At 40.6% G+C, this 20,234-nt stretch overlaps 1 protein-coding gene across 7 annotated transcripts in view; it reads right to left on the reverse strand.

The window, feature by feature from the left end:
- Positions 1 to 1,328: 1,328 nt before the first annotated feature.
- Positions 1,329 to 20,234, reverse strand: part of LOC124271708 — an 86,869-nt gene continuing 67,963 nt past the window's right edge. For all 7 annotated transcript variants that reach the window (XM_046706874.1, XM_046706868.1, XM_046706872.1 and 4 more), the window contains 4 exons: positions 17,118 to 17,263; positions 14,528 to 14,608; positions 6,226 to 6,361; positions 1,329 to 4,030 (listed from right to left, as the gene is read on the reverse strand). In XM_046706874.1, coding sequence (XP_046562830.1) covers positions 2,884 to 4,030; positions 6,226 to 6,361; positions 14,528 to 14,608; positions 17,118 to 17,263 — 1,510 coding nt within the window. In that variant the 3' untranslated portion in view covers positions 1,329 to 2,883. The remainder of the gene's footprint in view (positions 4,031 to 6,225; positions 6,362 to 14,527; positions 14,609 to 17,117; positions 17,264 to 20,234) is intronic.

The following is a 20,234-nucleotide window of genomic DNA, read 5'->3' on the forward strand; positions in this document are numbered from 1 at the left end:
CAGTTCGTGAACAAAAACAAAATAGGATAAGTTTTTTAACACGATGATAAAACTGCATTTATTTGCAAGAACAGACGCCTTTGAAAAGCCTATACCACTCAAAGTAGTTAAGGGTCGTCCAATTCTTTCATATTACCATACTTAACCTGACGTGACATGCGAGATAAATTATAACCATATGGTAAACTCGTGTTGTCCTTAAATTCTTTTGAGCAGTATATCTAATGACTTGGCGGTTCGGTATGCGACGTAGTGTTATTGTATGTGGGTGGCGTTAATCAACAACAAACTAACACTTTTCATGAAAACTGTCACAGAAACAAGGGATAATCTACAGCACGTCTTCTATTCTCCCCTGCAGAAACTAGCAGTAGATGAAGACATGCTTATCTTTAGTCATCATAGTTTATTTCAGTGATTCATTCAAATATTTTTCATCAATATTTTGTAATGATTAGCATGTAGCGTTGACGTAAAATGACGTCCCTTTATGACATGACAGAATTGCTTTCGGCCGTGTATAAGTACTATGTCGTAAAAATTATACATATGGCTAAATTATTTCAGTTTCGCCACAATCGTACAAGATGTAATAATAGATATAATCTTGAAATCAATTTTAAATATCCATCTTGTTCCGTCGTTTGGGTATCTTTTTGTTGCAGCGTTCAATCGTTAGGTCACAGAGCTGATTCCCCACGTTGTAACATGCCTATAATACCAGGGACATTGCCAAACCGGCATAAAACAATATTCGCTTGGTGCGATGGGTTAGCCTGTTGCTTCAAAAGGTTTGCTCTCCACGCCAAATACCCGGGTTCGATTCCCGACATGGGTACAATGTGTGAAGCCGATTTCTGGTATCCCACGGCCGTAAAATTGCTGGAGCATTGCTAAAAGCGGCATAAAATCATATTCAACTAACGTCTCCTCTTTCGACATACCCACATGGGTACAATGAGTGAAGCCCATTTCTGGTGTCCCCCGCCGTGATATTGCTGGAATTTTGCTTAAAGCGGCGTAAAACCAAACTCAGTCAGTCAGTCTTACGACATATATTTCGTTTAAAAAACATCAAGTGTTCATGAGATACAAGGTCTTCATGGACGGGCGGTGGGGTAGCCTAGTGGTTAAAGTGCTAGCTCGTCACGCCGAAGACCTGCATTCGATTCCCTGCATGGGTATAATGTGTAGAGCCCTTTTCTGGTGTGCCCCGCCGTGATATTGCTGGAATATTTCTAAAAGCGGCGTAAAACTTCACTGACTCTTTTTGGTAATTTGAGGAAGTCATAAGTCCTCTCTTTGTTGACAAGACACGCACAGAAGCGTAAGAACAAATCGGTTTATTTTCACTGCCATACTTAACACTTTATAACATGACATCGAACACATATCCAAACAGGTTTACCATTCAGAATATAATATCGCATATGAGCACGTAAAACAAACAAAATGGACGGCACTAGCTAAAACTAATTCTTTTTTTCTCATTCGTTGATCAACCAGAACGTATTGCGTCGTAGCATCCGTCCATATATAGTTTTCAAACTGACAAACTCCGAACAGTGCAGGGTCATAATAAGATACAACACCAAGCTCCACACAGTGCGTTGACGAAAACGACGTTCTGATTGACAGCTATAAATGCCCTCATCACAAATTGATTCTTATCAGAAGACAATATGTTTGGAATGAATTCTTGAAAAGTAAATCAACTCACGTATTAAGAATACTCCCTTCAGTATTAACTACACAGCAGCTGACGCCCAAACAAGGGAGGTAACTCAGACTTCTTTAGCACAATATTAACAAACGTGAAATAAATCGTAACAAGATAAAACAAGGTTCACGTTGAACTCTAAATGAAATAAGTTAGACATACGAAAACATTTTTTTCTGTTGTACTGATTACAATGAATACGCCGATAAACCCTGAATGTTAAACTGAACACAGTGCATTTGGTTGCGTAACGTTTCGACTTCGTTCATAACGTCATTTATAAATGTACGTCGGCCAAAACGTTTATGAAAATGGCAGGCGTCCTCAGAACGACCATCTTGAAAGTCTCAACAATTATGTCATGAACATTATGCCATTTAATATAACAGAGTCAATAAAAAGTTATCAAAACAACACGATTATCCACAGCGCCCCAATGGGGCAAGTGTGAAGAGATCTATATTTCAAATGTGAAATTAACAACTGAAATGTACACGATTCTATGCATCATATGACAGAATTCAACAATCATAATACTTCAATATATTTGACATATCAAATCACAATTGACCCTTTCTTACAATCAGCAACAAGATGTATATTTTTTTTTTCAAAACTCAATTGTAATTCTTATTTGACAGAAACAGAGGATAAACTACGAATCGTTGTTAACGAACTACAGAGACATTCGCTTCGAAAGCTTTCAACACAACAGGAATGAATATACCACACGATCAATACAGATGCTGGGGGATAGTCACGTGACACTGCTTAAGTTTCTTTCACACACTGTAGGTAATACCATCATGAGATCACAAGATGTTCAATTTCACAGTTATATATATATATATCCATTTGGCGGCTATTCACAAGCGGAACAATGATCACATATTGCTGTCAATCACTTGTCAAGAGCAAACAATATCGAATGCCAACATATCGATTAAAAGCATCTATTTCATTTATTACTCGTCGATCACCGAGCGCCGGTATTAATATCCTCTTTGGCAGTCGCCATCGCAAAACGCTGGGACGGCGGCTGTATCCATGGCGACCAGAAATGTATTGATTCCGCGACAAGGGAATGATCAATTCGGCTGAAATGGTCTTGAAATGCAATTATATTCAAACGGGCAATTGTGCTTGTGTTCCTAAATGCTTAATCACATCGCTGCTTGCGATCTCACGTTTTTAAAGTTGTGGGGCCCTTGTAGCGTGTCGGGCGTGTCACTTCCGGTGAGAAAACCACGCGGGTTCTCGTGAGAGTCTTGCGAGATTGTCCCAATTTTGAAACGGAAGTGGTCCTCTTTGGAATTGCTCATAATAGTCCTGAATGATTTTTCCAGGCCTTTCTTGCAGTCTACACTACGTTCTTTACGGAGGCCGTGTTTATCTCCCCTTTCAGAGAATAGGCGGTCAATGCGAGGAAAACTAATCTCTGTGTCCTCTCCGGCTGACAACATATTGTCATGTTCGTCAAACGAATATATGTGTTCACTTTGAGCCTTCATGGAAGCTTTCGTCGCGTCAATGGACGTATTTTCACGTATTCGCATTTTAGATGAGTGTAGACTTTTCCCACTGAATTGGCTTGGGTCACTTTTCGATTTCGATGTATTAGTTAGTTTTGTCTTGAACAAAACGTTGGAATCCGACTTGGACGAATGACTCAGAGAAGGTTTAGAGGGATGACGCACTTCCGGTTTTCCGACACTGTTTTGTTCGTGCTTTTCGGTTTTCGTGTTCTCCGTCGATTTCCGTCTAGCCTTAGGAGCCTCTACTCGGGGAAAGGTTTCCTTCTTCAACTGAACACATAACTCCTGTTTCGGTGTGAATTTCAACGGCTTCTTCTGTTCAGTGTTTGTGGTTTCGGGTTCAAACTCGTTGAATGAATACAAATCCATGTAATCTACGCTCTCGTCGTCGCTGTTGAAAGGACTGCCGAACTCTATCGTCGCATCGCTCTCGTTATCGGAAGATTCGACTAACTGTTTGGTTTTCCGCGACTTTTTAGACGGAGTCGATGGCCTCTTTTTCGGTTTGGCTTTTTTGGCTTTTGTGCTATCTTCGGACTTCTTTAAATGCTCGATCATTTTTGGCTCCAGTGTGTTGTAATCTCGGAAGTTCATTAGTTCAACTGGTGACACGTTCTGGTGACAAAAGGTCAGCACGTTGTGTTCTGTTGATTTACACAGCGCTCCAGCTGATATTTTGTGGAGCTGAATCTTGTTCCCGCATATCTTCTTCATGTCGTCCTTGGACATACGGAAGTCGGCCATGGCGTCTCGAACACACACATATCGGTCCAGTCTGAAAATAGAACCCCATTTGTCAAAACAAACCAGAAAAAGTCATATTGGATTCGCAAGAAAAGTATTCTTTTCCGCAACAAGCCAGAAAACAGACAGTTCAGTAATAATGAATATTTATATACGATCTGAGATGGAGATCATCATGTCGAGGATGGTGCGAAGAAGCCGTAACGGCTTCTGTAACTAGTTTCTAAATTTGCAACTGCACGTGCTGTCTTCGTTAGTCAGAAGAAATATGTTTTACCAAATGCTGCAAAAACACAATCACGTTAACACATCTGTTTCAGATACTAGAGCCAATGCTGACATCCGTAATCCTCCTTCATGAGTTGCCTTCCGTACAGCTACTACTACTACTACTACTACTACGACTACGACTACGGCCCGTGAAGATCCGGGTTAGAATTGATCTTTAGTAACCCATGATTGTCGTGAGAGGCGACTAACGGGATCGGGAGGTCAGAATCGCTGACTTGGCTGACACATGTCATCGGATCCCAAACGCGTACATTGATGCTCATGCTGTTGATCACTGGATTGTCTGGTCCAGACTCGATTGTATACAGACCACAGCCTTACAGCTGGAATATTGCTGAGTGCGGCGTAAAACTAAACTCACTCACTCACTACTACTACAACTGCTACATCGACCAAACCCTGAAGATACGGGTCAGAATTGATCTCGAATGCTTGTCGGAAGAGGCGACTAACGGGGTCGGGTGACAAATAGTGGTTTACAGATGTCATCGTATCCAAATTGCGTAGATCGATGCTCATGATGTCAATCACTGGATTGTCTGGTCCAGGCTCGATTATTTACAGACCGCTGCCATAAAGCTGGAATATTGCTGAGTGCGGCGTTTAAAAAACAAACAAACAAACAAACTACTGCTACGTGAGCATGTACTTCTACTTTCGCTGCACTAAAGCACTATTAGTCCATACAAGCTGACACACGCAAACATGTGACTGAACAAAGCTGTGAAAATGTCAAGTCTGACTCACTCTCCTAACGAAACTACCACAAATCAATATTTGTCTCATTCTCTTACACAACATTACCCTAAATTTCTCCAAACACTACAGCTGGTGCTGCTATTTCTGTAGCATAGTTACTCGTGTTTATGCTACAGTTGCATCTACTACATTTTTTATCCTTTGATTATGTCGCTCATTTAACGGCTGTCCATAAACAGTACTGATTGGATCGGATAAACCAATGATCGACATCATGAGCATCTGTCGGGACTTGCAACAACAGTCACCGAGCATCAAGTCAACACCCATAACACTTAGTCTCTGAATATATAATAATTTTGACATAGACAAACAATTATTGTTTATTTGAAAAGGAGACTCAGTGAAACTGGCTATTCCTGAGCCTGACGAAATCTAGACTTGCTTCATTTAGGGCTTTAGAATTGCAGGAAGGTCTGGGCAGTAGGGAAAATAATGCGGTGCAGGCACTGTGAGACAGACTGTGATTTTCAGTCCACGGACCGATTCATAATTTACTTACATAAAGCCGAGGTATAGCTAGAATATTGCTAAATGTGACGTGTCACAAACCAAACAAATAAACTGGTACGATTATTGCCATTTCTATATGAACAACTTCCGCTCGTCCAACTGACCATGGTCCATATATATACTCAAAGAAACGAATAAAAGAACACATGAAATTACAAGCGTTCCTTTACGTATTTCTAGAATTTCACTCACACTGCAATACATACCTTGTGAGTGAGTGAGTGAGTTTGGTTTTACGCCGCTTTAAGCAATATTCCAGCAACATCACGGCGGGGAACACAAGAAATGGAAAGAAAGACATTGTGCCCATGTGGGGAATCGAACCCAGGTTTTCAGCGTGACCAGCTAACGCTTTAACCACTAGGCTACCCCCAGCACCCCCACGGTGTGTACTTGTGAAGAAACCTGGAAAAGAATATAGGAACACTTATACTTTCATGTGTTCCCTTATTCGTTCCTATGAGTATATATGTACCTTCGTCCAAATTTAGCCTACTATTTATGACAGCTGCGTTATAAACAAATACGCTTTCCACATCTACACGCAATTCGTGACAATGGTGCGAAACATGATGATTTAAATGTCTTCATCAGCAGTCAGTGCCAAACGTCATCCGAGAAAAGCTGACAGACAAGCATCACGTATCTGCGTAAACAACGCACCTGTCTGCGCTTTCAAGGTGGAGGTCATAAGTTCGGATCGCTGACGTCATCTCTACGTCAAAGAGGTCATCCGTCTCGTCTTCCGGGTCAGAGGGCACGTCAGCAAAAATATCAAACCCCTTGCCCTGTGCAGCATCTGAAACATGGAGAATCAAGATTATCAGCGGCAGTCGGCCCAACAAAGAATTGCCAATTTCAGACGCGGTGTATATTTAGTACATGATGGTCGAAATAGGTCGTTTGCCTTTCCCTGCGGAGCGGGTTTGCTAATGTTTGAGGGATGTGTTGACTCAGTCGGTCTAGCAAGCGTATCTCGGAGACGGCTACTTCCGTGCCAAGATGCGAGAGGTTTTCGGAGATGAGTATGTCGGTATTTCGCGGCGTGCTATTTACGGTGCATGACAATATCGGTCCCGTTTATCTGCCGACCAGCAGAAGTTGATTCGGTTCAGTGTGAAATGCTGCCATTTCATGCACGGCTGCATTATGCAAACGTGGGAAAGAGTTTTTATCTTGCTGAATATCGTCTACTCGTTCACCTGCGCTCTGTATACATTAACTCTTAGGCTTCAGCTTCCTCGGAAATATGAATGAGATATTCCTCATTTATACCGGCTTAAAGGTCGCTGCATCATTGTTGCAGACCGTCGGCATATAGCTGGAATACAGCTGAGTTCGGCGTAAAACTAAACTTTACTCACTCACTCATTCCACTTACAAGCCAATTATTTTACGCTGCCAATCAAATAAATCTAATTCCTTAAAAGATTTTTTTTCAAAATGATTACGATAAAAATATATTTATAAAATGTTTCTTAAAGATTTGTATCCGCTGTAAATCTACGACAGGACTAATAAATGAAAAAACCTTTTTTTTTTCCCGATGAGCCAGGAGCTACGACGAAAAAGCTATTTCAGTGATCTAAACTTGTCTTCTCCAGCTCACTGGGGCAACTTGACATAACGCAAAGCAATCAATCACAAAAATTGGCAAACAGCCAAATGACGTCACGGCAGCACGTGTGATGGGTTCTTGCCGCTAAAGAAATTGACAAGCTAAAACGGAGACTTTTATTTGACGTTTGGGCATAAACACCTTATGGCTTCGCAACATGACTGGGAAATGGAACGATCGTGCATAAATAACTCACAACTCTGTCATTAGCAAACAGAGGAGCTTCGCAGCAGACATTAATTCCCCAGGGGAATATATATTCTTATTCGTCAGAGATATAATTCATATTAGCATGCTCATTTCGCTTTGATGGCCGACCACAAAACTGATACTTGCAGATGTAATCAAATGACACCAATGTAATTATTCACGTAATCACATCTAGAATCGATTCGGTAAGATCTTGAATATGTTGTATGGTACACTGCCCGGGAAGTGGACGGTTGTGGTCTGATCTTTCAGCCGCGTCGGACTAAATGAGGTTAAATGCTGTCTTTGTTGTTCTCCTTCCTGGTAGTCTGCCTTAGGTGAGTGAGTTAGTAAGGTTTTACGCCGCTTTTAGCAATATTCAAGCAATATCACGGCGGAGGACAACAGAAACGGTCTTTACACATTGTACCTATTGGGGAATCGAACCCGGGTCTTCGGCGTGACGAGTAAAGGCTTTATCCACTAAGCTACCACATCGCCCCAACTCTGCTTTAAGAGGATAAAAAAGGAATGGTTGGCTCGGTGTCTGAGCAGTGTATCTGCCCCTAATATTTGTCTGTGCGGGGCTAGTACTTCATGTACACCACCCACGACCTCGGTGAGTGAGTGAGTATGATTTTATGCCGCCTTTAGCAATAATCCAGCAATATCACGGTGCCGGCATGCCGTTTTCACATTTAACATGAAATTAAAGATTTCTTCAATTGCTTTAAAGATATCCGTATTCAATTTGAAGATATCAATATTGTTTGAAAGCTATCTGTAAATAATTGAAGATATCTTTAATTTCTGATATCCAAATGTCAAGATCAAATTTCGTATTGTGTTTAAATGTGCTTCAAATATGAATAAAACAATTACAATCATAGTGTACATAAGTGTATTAGAAATTAAATCAAGATATCTTCAATTCAGTTCAGGATATCTTGAAATAATTTATTCATATCCACAAACGCATTACACTTATCTTTAAATCATTGAGAGATATATTTAATTCAATTATACATATCTTTAATTTCAATGATAAATATCTTCAGTTCTGGCGGATCCAAATATCTAAAATCAAATTAAAGATATCCGTACTAATTTTGAAAATATCTTTAAATCAGTTATTTATATCTACAGTACAAGTAACAAGAAAGAACGGCAAACATATTTCTATTAAATATTTAATTTATCAAGATATCAAGATATCTCAAATTCAATTCAAGATATCTTCAATTCAAGAGATCTTTAAATGAATTTAAGATACCTATCATTTCTCAACGCATAATCTCTATTGGAGATATCGTTAATTCATTTCAAGATATATCCAATACAATTCAAGATATGAGCAATTCTTGTCAAGATATCAACAATATGCTTCGTCATATCCTTAATTCATTTCGCGATATCATGAATGTTATTGAAGATATCTATTTTATTTCTTTCGAGACATCTTTAAACCATTTCAAGATATCTTCAATTCAATTTAAGATAGCATCAATTCAGTTCAATATCATGTCTCAGTGTTATTAAAGATATCTTTAAAACAATTTAATATACCAGCATTTCTTAATAAATGTGAACATGGCTTGCCATACGTCGCGTTGTCCCCGCAGAGCTGACAATAAATGAGTGCCGGGTGTCTACGATGTCTAACGTCAAACCAGACAACATAGGTCGTTACCAGTCATTGACAACTTACTTCCTTGTTTTTTAATGAACTGTTATAATAAACATTTAAAAATACGGCAGAAAACATCATTCACTCACTCCATGATATTGAATTCCCTGTACCCATGAGGACGCCTACTCGCGTATTTTCGCCAGAATGACGTCACTACATACATAAATGGCATACAGCTATGACGCCTTTTCTGCAACTGTGAACAGCGTTCAGTTCACGCTACCTCACTCGTGAAACACTTAACTCAAAATATCTTTTGTCATTTCATTTCGCTGACTCACGTATGCCTGACGTATCGTTTCGAAATCCTACGTTTAACCTTATCACAGCAGAGAGATGTCATGAGTCATCAAGGCCTACCTGTTTATAAAGTTGTCCTCCTTTCACACATAAACATAACACGGCATTTACTAAGTGCGCGTGGTTGGTAACGCGAGACCGTTGCCGAGCAACATCGGCATCACTTTCTTCCTATCAAATAGGTTTTGTCAGAACTACAAAAACATATTAGCAAACTAAATCTGCATTAAAACGATTGTGATCTGATAAACGTCCCTATTCCGTTGAGGGCGCGTTATAGTCGGGCATTGATGCTGTCTTCACTCGCATTTGTTTGAGTGGCGGTAACGTAGCCTAGTGGTTAAAGCTCTGGTTTCTCAGACAGAGAGAAAGGTTCGGTTCCGTTGCCGTCGTGACACCGCTGTAATGTTTCTACCCGTGGCTAGTAAAGATCCAGTCGGGCCAGTAAATCTCCACAGACACTGGCCCGACTGGCTAGTGAATTTTCATGGGGTGATTAATTAAATATATCACACTTTCCGACTTGTTAAGTTATAATACACTTTTAAATCATGCTAGATTATGGCCTGATAAATAATGGCATGTTACCTTTTTCTAATCTTTTGTTTAATTTCCACATTCAAATTTTGGGCAAGTGAATTCTAAAACTATTTTCACCCACTTATGGTTTTCGACAAGCTCAAAAACGGAATATAACAAAAGGAAATTATACTATTTTTCTTTTTAGTGTGTAATGTGAAGCCCTAAATAGGTTCTTCGAATAGAGAACGGGCTGTGCTACATGTACCAAATAACTTTTATATAGACTGGTTCTCACCTTTGAAATTGCGTTGCGTCACCTTTAAATTGCTTTACAGAACCGATCCTGGAAACCAAAACCGGAACAATAACCGGAACGTGATAATTCGCCTTCCAGTAATTCCGTTAACGAAAGTGTTCAGAGTATAACCCTGATAAGAAATCAATTACGACGTTTGAACAACTACGTCTGAAGATTATCGTTGGACAGATTTGATTCTTTGTTTGTTGTTTAACGCCTTGCTCAGCAATATTCCAGCTACACTGATCACTGGATTGTCTGGTCCAGACTCGATTATTTACAGTCCGCCGTCATAAAGCTGGAATATTGCTAAGTGCGGCATACAATTAAACTCACTCACTCACTTAAAAGAAAACCGTGCCCAAAAGATCGTAAAATATTTCATTCAGAGACTATATCTGTCTTCGTCTTTATAGAATGAAATGGTAAGCTACTTTGAAGTATGAAGTGTCAAAATTAATGTTTAATCGTGTGAAAGCTATGGGCTGGGTTTCACATAAACCCTGCGTGAAAATGACATTTCCTCGTTGTAATGTTCACCTTGTCGTCATGCTTGAGTTGGCGGACAATCCATTCTCCGCTAAAAAGCTAAAGAGGCTTACTGCGCAGGTAGTTCACATGCACTTATCCCTAACACATTACGAAACAGCAAAATTAAAATTTTAACTATTTAGTTTACTCAACATGGATGATATAAATAGTACTTTAAAAATGTGCTTATGAGTAAACAACAAATATATATTTGTCGCACGTGCGGAAAAGCAAAACTTGTTTGTTATAAAATCCAAAATGGCCGCCGCCCTTAAACAGTCGGTTCATTTTCATATTAACAGCGATTATTATAATTGGCAGATCGACAGATAATGTCCTATATGTTAATTAGTCTGGGGTTCTTTGCCTACATTTGACTAGCGGCAGACACGTCAGTAATGACGAAAAACGAACACGTGCTGCGCATGCGTTGCTACAAGCACGAGCAGCACGTGTTGCTCGTCTCGTCTGAGCGTGGCGCAGATGATTGTGGAATGGGAAGGAGACAATAGCACGTGGTATTCCTGGGAGTTTCCCACAGCACGTTAAACTGAGGATTGGTCTCACTATAACAACATCTCCTTTTGTTCTTCGTGCGGTGTTTACAGATACTCCGCTGTGTGAACGGCAACGTTTTGGGTTTGAAATTCGATATTTTAAAATTGAATAATGCATGCGTGTTTTACAAATCGTGCTCATTGATTCTTACGTTAATAGACATGGCTTTAAAATTATCATATATAAAGAGGCCTCACGGATTTCGTGATTGACGTCTTACGGTCTCCAGTGATATAATTGTATACTGAGTAACCTGTCAGACACATTTGACTTCTGAAATGTGGTGTATATAAGTGTTTTGTTCTGGTTGTCTGTTTTTTATTGTGAGTGACGGAATATGTTGTGTATGACTCAACATTAGACACGGTAGTCATTCTGTTTGCATGTATACCGAACATATTGTGAGAATAGGTTTTGTGTAGCGTTGAAAAATAAATATATCCCTATCAAGTGAGTGAGTTTAGTTTTACGCCGCGTTAGCAATATTCCAGCATCATCACGGCGGGGGACAACAGAAATGGGATCCACACATTGTACCCATGTTGGGAATCGAACCCGGGTCTTTGGCGTGACAGGCGAACACTTTAACCACTATGCTACCCCCACCGCCCCTATATCCCTATCAAGATTCCACATTGTCTGTTTATTTCCACCAAGATCAGGGCGTCCCTCAAGGCAGCATCTTGTCTATCACCCTTTTTAGCATCAAAAGTAACAGCCTCACTAACGTCTGTGTTGATGGGTCCCTTTTCGTGGACGATTTCAATATATCATGTCGTGGTAAGAACGTGCACGCAATATAAAGGCAGCTACAACTCTGTCTTAACAAAATCCAAATATGGGCCAATGAAAATGGCTTTAAGTTTTCAAATCCAAAACAATTTGTATTCACTTTTTGTCGTAAATGCAAACTACACAAGGATCCAGACCTATCTTTAGATGGTACTCCCCATCAAGGTAGTAGAAGAGGCCAAATTCCTGGGACTCATATTCGATCGTCACCTGACATTCTTACCACAGATAAAATACAGAGTGGGTGGGGATCAGACTACCCTCCTTCATCTGTACAGATCTTTGGTTCGCTCTAAACTAGACTACGGCTCCATTGTTTATGGTGGAGCCTGCAAAAGCAATTTAGAAAAAAATAGATTCTATCCACCACCAAGGCCTGGGAGGCTCTGCCTGGGAGCTTTTAGGACCTCTCCGGGAGACAGTCTATATGCAGAGGCTAACGAACCTTCCCTTGAACAATGCCGCATTAAACTTTCACTGCAATATATCACTAAATTACGTCCAAAGCAGTCCAATCCAGCATACAATTGTGTTTTCAACCCTCTCTATGAAAACTTGTTTCCTAAACTGCCAAGCCTGGTTCCACCACTTGGAATCAGAATTCAACCACACATATCTGCAGCTAAAATTGATCTCAATATCATAGCACCTTACCGACTCCTGTCTTCACCACCCTGGCAGATGGTGAAACCACAGGTCGATCTTACCCTCACTAAACTCAAAAAGTCCGAAACAAATCCTTTGGTGTTCCAGCAGGAATACAACCAGCTACGTTCCAAGTATGACACCCATAGATCCATTTTCACAGACGGATCCAAGGATGAGGGCCAAGTTGCCAGTGCTACAGTCATAGGATCTAAGACTGTCTCCTCTAGGATTCCCGACAACAGTTCCATTTTCACTGCCGAGGCCAAAGCTATCTTTTCAGCTTTGACCTATATTAAACAGCAGAATCATTCCAAAAACTTCATCGTTTTCACAGATTCATTATCTTGCCTTCAAGCACTTCTAAATGTTACTTCAAGTCACCCAATCATTCTGGACATTTTAGAAATTTACAACGAGCTATGATGGAACAAATCTGAAAGATCTGTTCTCCCGCGTGAGCGCTCATCTGATAGTGAACTACCTGAGGGAAGTTGATCTGTATCATAAATTGTAACTGTGTAATGTGACTAACAAATTGCCTGCCTGTAAATTTAGTGCTATGACTTTTTCTGTTTTACATGACAATGTAATGGATATATTTTTGAAATAAAATTCATTTTGACTCTGTCCTGACAATGTATATTAATGCAGACTTGTTCTCGTCACTATATGGCTGGAATAATGCCGATGTGACGTAAAGTCCAACTCAACTCAACTCAACCCTATATCCCTATCAAAACAGGAGCTGTATATATCATGGTGGGTCAATCCCAAATATTGGTATCCATGAGAGTGAAACCAACAGCTTACTGGTGCAGACAAACCAAGGATAATATTCAGACCCAAACCCGGATTCGAGTGAGTGAGTGAGCGTTTATGGATCTACGCCACTTTGAGCCATATTTCAGCAATATCACGGTGGGGTCACCAGAAATGCGATTCACACATTGTGGATGATCGAACCCGGGTCTTTGGCGTGACGAAGAATTACAACTAGGCTACCCCGCCGCCATCAACATTCGAACGTTTGGTCAGCGTGTCCTGTCATGCCTGCGGTGGAGTAGCCTAGTGGTTAAAGCGTTCGCTCGTCACGCCGAAGGCCCGGGTTCGAATCCCAACATGGGCACAATGTGTGAAGCCCATTTCTGGTGTCCCCCGCCGTGATGTTGCTGGAAGATTGCTAAAAGCGGCGTAAAACCATACCCAGTCAGTCAGTCACGCCTAAGGGACGTAAGCAGGTATACGAGGGCGATATGAACGGGAACAACCCACTCAATCCCTGTCTTCATGATACGATAAAACGCACTTAACAAATTCATCCCATCTTAATATTAAATCGGCTCCAACGCAAACAGTCAGTGGGTATCACTTTCAATTCCGGAAGCCCCATGGCCGTTCCGGTTGTACGAAAAAGATTCAGGTGTCTAGCTGCACCTAAAACACCTGCTTTCATCTTTGCTTCAAACAAGCTCGTGATGGAGATATTACACCAGGAAAAACATGTTGTTTTTTGTAAATATATGTACAGCTTTGTTGACAAATTGGGACTATTCAAGGAAGTCACGTGACTCTAAGCCTGTCACTCATCGCCACCTCTGACGTATGACGAAACATGTAATTCATTGTCACGTTAAACATGCAGAGATCTCATCACGGAAGCAAATGACACCAGCTAACTATGTGGTCCCGCTTCACAAAGCGATCCTACTGATACGGTTATTGTGAGGTCTGAGTTACGGGGGTCGCGGTTACGTGACCGGTTTGAACAGCGGGTCCCAGATCAACAGCGAGATTGCGTGGCTTGCGGTATTCAACTCACCACATGATATGGACGTCCCGGCAAATTCCCATGGCGTTTCTTCGTTCTCAGAGTCAAATCCATTGATGTCTCCAAAGTATCCTGTGATAAAAAGACAATTAGTTAGCAACAACACTTACAGATAACAAACAGAATACGCCTTGAATTAAAAATACATGTTTATCTCGCTGCTTAGCGACGATGATATATGACATGATGGTTCCTATCGACAACTCGCTCGTAAAATTACGACCTGTCGTAACCCTATAGTATAGTATAGGCTTAAGAATGTCGTAGCGCTACGAACGATTTGTGGATCAGGGCCTCCTTTCACAAAGCAATAAGGTGATCATAAGTCACTAACATAACATTAGTGCAATGTTAAAGAATGGGAGTTAAGGTTAACCTTCGTAAAGGTTACTTTGTGAAAGGAGGCCCAGGACCATAGAATATAACATGACATGTTCTTAATAAGCGGATATCTTCTAAATTTTGTGTCACGTTAAAAATAGCTATTAAGGAATACACATGTATACGATGGTTCAATAAAGAATGTTCGAGTTTGGTAAGTGATTGTATCTAGTTATGGTGGTGAGAAGTGTCAATTTCTTTAACTGCCCTGTAATATACCAATAAATATACCAACGGTTGTGAGCAAACATTTAAAATAAGAAGGTGAGCAGTGTCAATTTCATCAACTGACCCATGATATACATATTGTATTCTTTTGCTTTTATTATTCTTAATTGTATACTACATGTCTTTCGGGAAATAAATACTGTTACACCAAATATTGTTGGTTTCACACACTGAACCAGTTTGTACCAATGAATTGTACCTCGATGCGAGGCGTTTGGCCAGATAACACTCAACCCCTGGGTTACCCCACTAAAGGCAAAAACTCAAACCCTCAGTCTTGGTGAGGTATATTTAATTCCGATTTTAAACAGGATTTCTGTTGTGCTAAGAAATACAAACTTCTCGTGAAAGAAATACCTGAGGTAGTGCAAGTGTTTACTACTCTAGGTAAACACTGAATCTTTTATATGCGCCCAAGTGGGAGCTCTTGGTTGAGCCAACTATCTGAAGCCGGTGAGTTTTAGACTGTGCTTACCTGGGGGTCCTTTCACGAAGCAACCTTTACTAAGGTTAACCTTAACTCCCATTCTTTAACATTGCACTAAGGTTACCTTAGTGACTTACGATCACCTTAGTGCTTTGTGAAAGGAGGCCCAGATCTGTTTCCTGCGTTTCAGCTGAGATTAGAGCATCATGCAACATATGGTAATTCTGGTTCTGTTATTTACATCTGTGCCCTAATTATTATCAGAGACCATTATCTGATATCCATCGTTTGTATGAAAAGGGCTTTGTCGTTTGAATGTTCATTTCAACATGTTTTTCATACATTTATGGATATTTGCCCTCTTGTCATACAGTGCCAGATTATTGATCTATTTGTGTACATTTTCTAAATTTTCGATGATAACGATGACTACGTTATGAAGAATTTAAAAAAACAAAACAAACCGAAACATAATCGATATATTCATATTCAAAATACATTCACGTTAATTTTTTGTGTCCAGATATCGAATTAATGAAATGCACTTGGGCATGAAAAATATCAATATGAGATATCTGATATCCTGCTGAGACCCGGCCACAACTACATCAACAAATAGTACGACGTTTTACGCATCGGGGATTCTTGGTTGAACCTAAATGCACCCATCCTGTTTCAGATCAATATATTGATTATGTCGTAAACAGATCCATCTCGCGAGAGGTCCAAAGCTGATTAGCGACTCGCCATCCTTCTTGGCTATAGGTCACAGTATCTAATTAATCACAAGAAGGTCTCTGGCGACTTAACTGATGACCCCAAGCTGGCGAGTGACCCATACCCTCCAGACAAACGGACACAGTGTCGCAAAACAAGCTCTTTATAGCTCGTTCCTTGGTCATATTATCTTCAACGCTGTTGTTAACAAAGTGAGTGAGTGAGTAGTGAGTGAGTGAGTGAGTGGGTATGCCAATATTAGCCATATTCAACCCACAATGTTGGCATGACGAACAAACGCCTTATCCACTGGACTACCCCACAGCCCCTACAGTGAAAGATGGACAAATTCGAATCTTTGATAGGTAGGTCCAAAACTTGCGCTGCAGAGGTCGTAATTTAAAACTGCATGTTCATATCTAACTTAATCGCATGTCCGATGTTTAATTTTACTTTCCATTTGAGATTATTTAACACCCTTAATTACAACTGGGTTGTCAGCGTGCATGGTGATTCCCCTTAGAATACTCAAGTGGGAATTTTTCATTTTTTTTAATCCGGCCCTGCAATCAGTGTTTAATGTAATATTAAACAGCCTGGGGCTATGCACGCATTCAACTATGACATTCTTTATCAACACGCTATCTCTATTGTCCGCGTTCATATTTACGAGCCAGTTGCGTTTCGGTGCAATCCGGTACGCGGTCGTTTTGAAGGGGAAAATAAACAACGGCAAACCGGATTTCGTATGAATTTCCTATGACGTCATAAGAAGGTCAAAGGTTACACACGTTTCGTCAAGGTCAGAATGTACACGGGTTCACAAACCTTTAAGCAGGGTTGTCATGGCGGGCGAGTGAGATATCTTGATTGGGGTTTTGCCGCCGTACGTAGCGATGCTTGGGTCGGCGCCACAGGACAGGAGAAGACGGACGATTTCCAGGTGGTCGTTCTCAACGGCATCGTGAATTGGTCTGAGGAAAAGAAATGCGAATATTTATTGTCGTTCTTTTTCAGGTTGTGATGCGAGGAATCTCCAGATCGACGTCAATGCGATGCAGAGAATATCAAGATAATATCGTGAAAATGTATTTCGTCATAGAATACTGATTAGGCTTGCAGGAGTCTCTAAGGTAATAAATAATAGTTAAAATGATAATTTCTACAAAATGATAAATAACTGGCTTGGGTCCTTAGACTTGCCTCTTTAAAGGATAGAATTACTATACATCCATGGGCTTAGCATTCAGTACAGCCTTGGAGCAAGGCTACATACTGATCTGCTCTTCAGAGATACTAAATACAGTATACGTTCAAGGTGTTTCCAAAAGGCATCAACGATTTGTGAGTGAGTGAGTATAGTTTTACGCCGCACTCAGCAATATTCCAGCTATATGGCGGCTGTCTGTAAATAATCGAGTCTGGACCAGACAATTCAGTGATCAACATCATCAGCATCGATCGGCGCAATTGGGAACCGATGACATGTGTCAACCAAGTCAGCGAGCCTGACCACCCGATCCCGTTTGTCGCCTCCTGCGACAAGCAGGGGTTACTGAGGATCAATATTCTAACCCGGACCTCCACGGGTATCAACGATTTGCGTAATGCCAGAATGAATCGGCGATAGGAAGCATATTTCTGGTTGTACAGTGTTATATAGTCTGGCACACAGACTCTGAAACAAAGATGCCCAATGCAGCCCATGCAAGTCTACAATGTGTTGCAAATCTAGATTACCGCAGTTTCTGAAAATGAATAAAGGATCTATGCTCCTTTTTATTGTATTTACGATTTTAATTTAAAAACTTTTATTATCTGCAAAATATGTTTATTTCAGAGACTGGCTGTTATAACAGTGTAAGTGTTTCCAACTAATCAGGTAATGGTGGAATGTTTCCTGACGTCAACAACGCCTTGTGCACACACAACACGCCCACCCTTCAAATCCGTCCTCGGGCAAAAACGAATCAACTCACACTGTATTAAAAGTGCATGTTCTCAAGTAGCAGAGAAGAACAGTCAGAAGATTAAATAGCTTGTGTATTTGGTTGGGACTCAGGGTCAAAATAAGTTACACGGCTGCCACGCCCAGGATGGATCCGACGCATACGTGTAGTTTTATTAAATTGATTGAGCGAGTGAGTTTAGTTTTACGCCGCAGTCAGCAATATTCCAGCTATATGGCAGCGGTCTGTAAATGATAATGTCTGGACCAGACAGTCCGGTGATCAACAGCATGAGCATCGATCTACGTAGTTGGGATACGATGACGTGTCAACCAAGTCAGCGTGCCTGACCACACGTTCCGGTTAGTCGCCTCTTTCGAAAAGCATACATAGATCACTAAAGATCAATTCTAACCCGGGTTGTTTGCAAAATATTATAAGCAATAAACATTTTTAAAATATATAACAAAATATCCAGCCTCAACCAGCAAGAGAACGGGCGATCGAAAAAATATATATGACATTTAAAAATTTCTATGACCATTTAAAGTTCACAGCACTTCAAATCAGCCAATAAAAATATCATACATTGACGAAGATCGAGTTGCGTTGCTTCGGAAACGGATGTTAATAAACATAGCTGAAGAAAGGTCAAGCTGACCTGGGTTTAGGAGTATGCAATGGCGGTAGTATTGTTCTATCACACTATGTCCATAATCGCAGGTTTTGTTTTGTTGTTGTTTAACGCCGCACTCAACAATATTCCAGCTATATGGCGACGGTCAGTAAATAATCTAGCCTGGACTACACATCCAGTGATCAACAGCATGAGCATCGGTTCACACAATTGGGATGCGATGACATGTGTCAACCAGGTCAGAGAGCCTGACCACTCGATCCCGTTAGTCGCACGTACGAAAGGCATGGGTTGCTGAAGACCAACTCTAACCCGGATCTTCACGGGATCATAATCGGAGGTAGAATTGAGATATGAAAACGTATTTTCAAATCAGAGCTGACAGGATACCCTGAATATCCCAACCCAGATCGTCACTGGGGAAGATGATGATGATGATGATGATGATGGTGGTGGTGGTGATGAATGACTGGGGATGATGATGATGATGATGATGATGATGATGATGATGATGACTCGTAGGCGGTCATCACAGCTCACCAGTCAACCTTTGCAGGTGTTTGAAACTTCGGACGAATTCAAGCCAAGTTATATTCAATATGAATCATTTGCATAGGCATTCCACCTGTGCTAGAGTTGGATGTGATAAATATGTGAAATGTAAGCCTTATGGATTTCAAATGAACTGCAGATGAAAATGTTCCATTTCAGCTACCATTATCATTATTACCAAAATAAATGAAATACCATATTCTCATTAAAATTGCAACGTGGACCCACATGAGTGAGCGGAAACTGCGCCGACGACCGAGATCAACCCGATTACCATCTGTTGGGGAATAGAGTTTTTTCGGTACAACGCTAATCAGCTTTTCTGTTTGTAGTAGATCCAGAAATAGGATTGATCCTACTGCGATAATTATAATTACTTATATGGAAATAAGGTAGTAATACAAGTAGAATGTCAGAGTAGCTTAGATACTAGTCTACGTCACAGTCCTTGGACCAGAATAGTTTCCCTCCCTGCAATGCTAATTAAAGCCATTAATGAAACAAGTCTAGGTTCCTCAGGTTCTGAATTCCAATATCACTGGGGCTCCTTTTCAATTTAAATGGTTTTATTTGTTACTATTCGAAATTATATATATTCAGAGTCTAAGCATTAGTCTACTTAGAGAGATGCTGTTGGATTCTGTTGTCAACATCATGAGCATCGATGTACGCAATTGGGATACAATGACATGTGTCAACCACGTCAGCAGGTCTGACCACCCGATCCCGTTAGTCGCCTCTTACGACAAGCATAGGTTACTGAAGGCCAATTTTAATCATGATCTTCACGGGTGTTAACAGTAGAGA

Source organism: Haliotis rubra, unplaced genomic scaffold (genome assembly GCF_003918875.1).
Source record: "Haliotis rubra isolate DU_JTF1 unplaced genomic scaffold, ASM391887v1 Scf1627, whole genome shotgun sequence".
In the NCBI taxonomy this organism is placed as follows: Eukaryota; Metazoa; Mollusca; class Gastropoda; order Lepetellida; family Haliotidae; genus Haliotis; species Haliotis rubra.